Genomic DNA, 6,904 nt, shown 5'->3' with positions numbered 1-6,904 from the left:
GGGAATCGTAATGTAAACGCATTCTTTCCATGTCGAGTCGTTTTTTGTTTTTTGTTTTTTACTTTCTTTTTTAACGCTAAAACTCGATCCTCGTGAGTTGCATTACCAAACCGAAGTCGTCGGCTATGCGGGGTGAGTCGAGACCGTTAATCGCGATGACTGTAGACGCCTCTTCGTAACCGCGGTTCGTTTTGATCAGAGGTATTTTCGCACGTTTGAAGCGACGCCAAGTTAAATGTGTAATGTACGTTCTGCTGGCATAAGCGGCGCGCGGTTAAGTTCGAGCCCTTGGCACGGTGCGGAGCAGTTAAGATCCGTGGGCGACTGGCCCACGGTCCCGATGTTCCAGCTCTCGAGTTCGAGATTCCGTGCGATACTTTCTTTGGTATGCGTTCCCAAATTGCGCAGTGCCTTCCCGAATTCCCAGCGAATTCCTGCTAGTTGCTCCGTTTCTGTTGGGAATGGGATCGGGAGGGTTTTCCTCTGCGCCCGCCGCCGCGCGCGTTATGGTGAACTACGTGGATTTGCGTCGTTGTTGCCCGGGATGAGACTGTGTTTTTTATATTTGAAATGGCGTTTGTATTTCTTCTAATTCATTTGCATGTGTTGCATAAATAACTGTGAAATGACCTAAGAAAGCACGAAACCCCCCCCCCACACACACACACACAAAGCATTTCATTATAATAGATGTTTTTTTACTATTTTGATTTGATTTCATTTTGATTCACAAATTATTAATATGGTATTTTAAAAAATCGGATTATTTCAGTGTCATTAGATGATCTAGCCTGTAACTATTTAACTTCTCGATAAACAGAGAAGCTTTATTGCACATTTCCATGTGAAATCCCGATTACAATGTGGTTGTCATAATCTGCAACAAGGCTTTTAAATCCATATGACTGGTTTAATCCAGAAGCATGCGTTGGTTAACGTGCTGACGTTAAAATGGTGAGATGTTGATTTCAAAGTCACTGACGGCCTTTTCTCCATTTTCCAGACGACACGGGCGTCTGGATCGGCACTCCTCTGACCTGCGCCGCTCAATCCCATGAAGATGCATGTGTGGATACGAGCAGCAGCCTTGCTGCTCACCACCACCCTGAACCTCGCGGAGATGTACGACACTTACGGGGAGATCTGCAGGAATCTGTGCACCTGTGAGGAAAAGGAGGATCTCCTGGCCATCAGCTGCGAGAACCGCGGCATTGTCAGGCTGTCAGAAATCAGCCCGGCGCATTTTCCCACGTACCACCTTCTACTGACAGGGAACTTGCTGAAAAAATTGTCCCTCAATGACTTTATCAACTACACCGGCGTCACCATTTTGCATTTAGGGAACAATGACATTTCCGAAGTGGAAACTGGGGCTTTTAACGGACTGCAGGGGTTAAAGAGACTGCACCTGAATAACAACAAGCTAGACATCCTAAGGGACGATACCTTCGCCGGTCTGGAGAGCCTGGAATATCTTCAGATCGACTACAACTTCATCAGCATGGTGGAGCCCAGCGCCCTGGCTAAGCTTCATCACCTGACCGTGCTCATCCTCAACGACAACCTGCTGTCATCCCTGCCAGCCAACATTTTCCGAAACGTACCCCTGACGCACCTGGACCTGAGGGGCAACCGGCTGAAGGTGTTCCCCTATGTGGGGCTCCTGGAGCACATGGATAAGGTGGTGGAGTTGCAGCTGGAGGAGAACCCGTGGAACTGCTCATGCGAGCTCATCGCCCTCAAGGCCTGGCTGGAGAGCATAGCCTATACGGCGCTGGTGGGCGAGGTGGTATGTGAGACACCCTTCCGGCTCCACGGCCGGGACCTGGACGAGGTGTCCAAGCAGGAGCTGTGCCCGCGGAGGGCCATCTCTGAGTACGAGGCACGCCCGCCCCCGCCCCTCAGCACTGGTGGGTACTTCCAGACCACGCCGGCTGGCGCCACGGCCTCCGCCACATCCTCGGCCGTGCTCCGGTCATCCTCCAGACCCACCAAGGGCACTCGCCAGTCCAACAAGACCCGCTCCAAGCCCACCTCACGTATCCCGCCCAACCCTTACAACTACGGGCCCATCATCGCTTTCCAGACCAAGTCCCCTGTGCCTTTGGACTGCCCCACGGCCTGCACCTGCAACCTGCAGATCTCCGACCTCGGGCTCAACGTCAACTGCCAGGAGAGGAAGATCGAAAACATCTCGGACCTGAGGCCCAAACCCTATAATCCCAAAAAGATGTACCTGACAGGGAATTACATCCCGGTTGTGCGGCGCTCGGACTTCATCGAGGCAGAGGGATTGGATTTGTTGCACTTGGGGAACAACAGGATTGCGCTCATACACGACCGAGCGTTTGCGGATTTGATTAACCTGCGCAGACTGTACTTAAACGGGAATTTGATCGACAGGCTGACAGCAGACATGTTCTTTGGGCTCCAGAACCTGCAGTACTTGTATTTAGAGTACAATAAGATCAAAGAGATTGTGGGCGGCACCTTTCACGTGGTGCCCAACCTCCAGTTGCTGTTCCTCAACAACAATCTCCTGAAGACCTTGCCAGGGGGCATCTTCTCCAGCGTGTCACTCTCCAGACTCAACCTGCGCAACAACAACTTCCAGAACCTGCCTGTGAGCGGTGTTCTGGACCAGCTGAAGGCCCTGCTGCAAATCGACCTCTTCGAGAACCCCTGGGATTGCACGTGCGATTCCGTGGGCATGAAGATCTGGCTGGAGCAGCTGAACTCTGGCACTGTGGTCAACGACATCGTGTGCGCCACCCCGAAGAGGCTGGCCGGGCGGGACCTGCGGGGGACCCTGTCTGAGCAGCTCTGTCCGGATTACTCGGACGTGGCGGTCGCCACCACGGCCGTGCCGGAGCCGTCCGAGGGCGGGGCGACCACGGCGGAGGTCCCCCCGCGGCTCAGACCAGCGTCGGGGACTGTGCCCCTCTCTGTGCTCATCCTCAGCCTCCTCCTTGTCTTCATCATGTCTGTGTTCGTGGCCGCCGGTCTCTTCGTGGTGGTGGTGAAGCGCCGCAAGAAGTCACAGAGCGACCGGACCAGCACCAACAACTCGGATGTCAGCTCCTTTAACCTGCAGTACAGCCTGTACAGCAACCGCGCCATGCCCAAGGTCAAGCCCCCAGCCGCCCACGTCTACGAGTACATCCCTCACCCGCTGGGCCACATGTGCAAGAACCCCATCTACAGGTCTCGGGAGGGCAACACCGTGGAAGACTACCCTGACCTGCGCGAGCTGAAGGCCAGCTACCGGACCCCGCCCGAGGAGCAGCGGGACCCCACGTCCCGCAGTCCTACATACACGGTCAGCACCATCGAGCCCCCGGAGCAGGCGTCCACCGTGCAGGACGCGGAGCACTTCTTCAGGGGCATCCTGGAGCCGGACAAGACCCCGACCGGAGCCGGCGGCAGGTACGACTACAAGTACACGGCCCCTGGGCCGTACACATACAACCCGAACTTCGATGTCAGGCGACAGTTTTTGCCCCCGGAGGGAATAAGGGAAACGCTTCTCTACAGCACAGCGCCGACCACCGTCTACGTGGAGGCCAACAGAAGTGAGTATTTGGAACTCAAGGCAAAACTCCAGGTGGAGCCGGATTACCTCGAAGTCCTCGAGAAACAGACGACGTTTAGCCAGTTTTGAACCTCGGTCTGTGCACATGCACCGCAAAAGCCCCACCCAACCCCGACCCCGATCCCTTCCCACATTACTGTACAGTCTCAAACATGAGAGACAGCATCTCCGAAGAAAATATGACAAAGTCCTACCACGGGGTGTGCCAGACTGTGTTACTTTAATTTCAAAGCTACATGACATTACAAAAACAAAAATAAAAACAAAAACAAAATCAAAATCGGATGAGAAAAGCATGAGTTGTGATATAAAACCCGCTGATGCAAAGTCTATTTTTTTAAGTTGAAGATTGAATACACGTAATCTTAGGTGTACAGATTAATCCAAGTACATTTTCAGGAGTATTAACCTTGCAGATATTGTGAACCACACAAAATGTTTATATATATTAAAAAAAAAAAACATAACAAAACACAACAAAACAAAGTCAATAAAAAGAGAGACCCAATCACACCCTGACAGAACACTGTACCCCAGTGCATCTAAGTGTGCAGGACAAATACTTCTGCTCATGTCTGTAAGTAAGTTCTGTATTTATCGTATACTCTTGCCATGTAATCACGGTATCATTTCCTCCTCCGTCGCTATACTTCCTGTCCCGCAGGCCAGCGATCGCCTTCTGTTTCCACTTCCTGATCATTTCCTGTAGCTTGCGTTGTACAAGTGACTCTTTTTTTCTCCGAGGTGGCACACCCCCATATCCTTCCCCTCGCCCGTACCCCAGTTCAAAGAGAGACTTCTGCATCATTTCAAGATTTAAGAATTGAAAGTGTCTTTGTATGCTCTCTGCACTTTTTTGGAAAACAGAAGACCACAGGGTCCCCGCTACCATTAGAGAGATGATTATATATTAAAAATGAATATATATATTCATTCTTAATATGTATTTTAATATGTTATCGAAAATTCATAAATAATAACTGAAGTAATAATTATGTTGTGTAATACTGATATTTTACTGTAACACCTATTTTTATACAAGCATTCTCCCCCTTATTGTTTTCATAGTTTTGATTGCTTTGCAATTATTGCACTATATTGACCAAAACATGTTTATGTCATCAATAAATATGATGTCAGGTTCTTATACACGATTGTTCACAATGGAAACAAACGTTTGTTGTTACGACCACCTGGTCTGAAATCCCCATTCAAATAATTTGCATAAAGCGGTGCTTTCTTGTAAGTGATGTTCGATGCTCCTCATACAGCCAGTGTGTGTGTGTGTGTGTGTGTGTGTGTGTGTGTGTGTGTGTGTGTGTGTGTGTGTGTGTGTGTGTGTGTGTCTTTCTGTTGGGAGAGAACTCTCACGGTCGGGTGGGTCGCGATGAAATGGAGCGTCAGTAAGCGTTAAGGACACTAAGCGATGCGTCCAGGATCGCTGTGACGTTGCTTGCACCTGCAATTCCTGTGATTATTCCAAAATCTTTTTTTTTTTTTTTTTTGGGGGGGGGGGGGGGGGGGGGTGGGGGGTGGTTTCATTTCTAATTTTTGTTACTTCTTTCATTTTACTTCGTTTGGACGGAGATCTATTTATGAATAATCCAGATATGAATCCTTTGAAGGTCATTAGATTAATAACTGATTTGTAAAATGGCCTCCAGTGGACTGGAAGAATAGACCTTGTGCTGGCTGTCCTGCTGTGTTCTGTCTCGATGGGTCACTGAAATAACATGCGCTCTCTCTCCCATGGTCTGGGCAAAATGGCCGAGCTCAGAACCGGTGCGTGGGCCGAAGGAATGGACCAGGCCTGCATCGTTCTACAGGCTCGGTACCGGACCCCAGTCCTGTTGCATAGTGGAGACAGAGGAGAAAGACATGGCAACGGATTTGAGAGGAGGGCGTGGCCACGGGTTTGCCCCGCCCCTTACCGTATGAGGGCTGAGGGTTCGTGTCCTCGTTTTTCGGCATGGGTCAGCTCGTTGTGGATCCCGTTAGCTGTTCATCTCATGAGACTGCGGTTCTGACATGTGACCAAGACGGGGGAGATTCGTTCTCGCCCACAGCTGGTCGGACTTCGGTTCTGACTTGTGGACTTTACCCTGAGTGGGCTGCAGCTCGCAGCCGTGGGTTATATGCTCTTTCCGCGTAGAACTCCAGGGACGTGGAGCGCAAAGCTGCGTTTGAAAGGTACGCTTTGTCGGAGATTGTTCCAGAATGGCAGGTTTTTATGGTCGGTGGTCCGTGAGGAGCGAACTGTTAGGCATAATGTGTGCTGACGGTCCCACATCTGTTGCTCTGAGACAGAGCGTTGCGTCTCCACATGGTTCAACAGTGCACTTCATTTAAATGAATCGCCATCACCATCAAAATTACCTTCATCTTCTCTTTGTCCTCTGCCCTATTAATTGCTCTGAGGCATGCACGAGCATGTGTGTGTGTGTGTGTGTGTGTGTGTATGTATGTGTGTGTGTGTGTGTGTGTGTGTGCGTGCGTGCGTGCGTGTGTGTGTGTGCGCGTGCGTGCGTGCGTGCGTGCGTGTATGTATGTGTGTGTGTGTGTGTGTGTGTGTGTGTGTGTGCCTGCGTGCGTGTGTGCGTGTGTGTGTGTATGTGTGTGTGTGTGTGTGTGTGTGTGTGTGTGTGTGTGTGTGTGTGTGTGTGTGTGTGCGTGCGCGTCTGCGTCCTCCTCCTTCAAGCTTGATCTGAGGTGTCGTCATCGAGGTCACCCTGAACACCGCCCAGCTAATGGACAAATGCATTAAACATGTTGCATCGTGGGAAATGAATATAAACGTCTCTGTGTAACTCCTGTCGGCTAAAAAGTGCTTTTAATCAACTGACAATTGCAGTGGGGGTGTGGCCGAGTTTGTGGGTGGGGCTGCATGCCAGAGGTTGGGAGGGGGGCGCCCATGAAAGGCTGAGATCAAGGAGAAAGTTGGATAATTGAGAAGGCGTAGATGCTATCTGACGAGCCCCTGGGAGCCCTCTGATTAGTTGAATCACGGTGTTGAACAGGAGGCCTGCAGCCTTGGAAGGAGGCCGCACCCTGTCTCGGGTGAAGGAGTTTGGGTGGTGCTGCGCGTCATGACGTCCGGGTGATGCCGGGGGCGTGTCCCTGCTGACAGCTCGGCTCGTTGGCCTGTTTTGGCTCCTCCCCATCATCTCCATGTGTGTTTGTATGGAGACGCTGCTTCTCCCACTTGAGTAGAGTACAGCTGTGTCTTTCCGCGTCTGCTGTATCCTTTGTTCTACAAAACCAGGGAACACCCCCCCCCCCCTACCAAATTCCTACCATGTGCATTAAAGGTAC

At 51.0% G+C, this 6,904-nt stretch overlaps 1 protein-coding gene across 4 annotated transcripts in view; it reads left to right on the top strand.

The window, feature by feature from the left end:
* Window positions 1–4,741, top strand: part of LOC113589285 (SLIT and NTRK-like protein 5) — a 6,025-nt gene extending 1,284 nt beyond the window's left edge. For 3 of the 4 annotated variants that reach the window (XM_027028865.2, XM_027028866.2, XM_027028864.2), the window contains exon 2: window positions 1,004–4,741. In XM_027028865.2, coding sequence (XP_026884666.2) covers window positions 1,055–3,661 — 2,607 coding nt within the window. In that variant the 5' untranslated portion in view covers window positions 1,004–1,054 and the 3' untranslated portion in view covers window positions 3,662–4,741. Of the gene's footprint in view, window positions 133–1,003 lie in introns of all 4 variants that reach the window. The other variant, XM_027028867.2, reaches the window with a different exon arrangement.
* Window positions 4,742–6,904: the final 2,163 nt, after the last annotated feature.

This window comes from Electrophorus electricus, chromosome 16 (genome assembly GCF_013358815.1).
Source record: "Electrophorus electricus isolate fEleEle1 chromosome 16, fEleEle1.pri, whole genome shotgun sequence".
NCBI lineage: Eukaryota > Metazoa > Chordata > Actinopteri > Gymnotiformes > Gymnotidae > Electrophorus > Electrophorus electricus.
The sequence above is the reverse complement of the archived record's forward strand: the minus strand, read 5'-3'. Positions and strand labels throughout refer to the sequence as shown.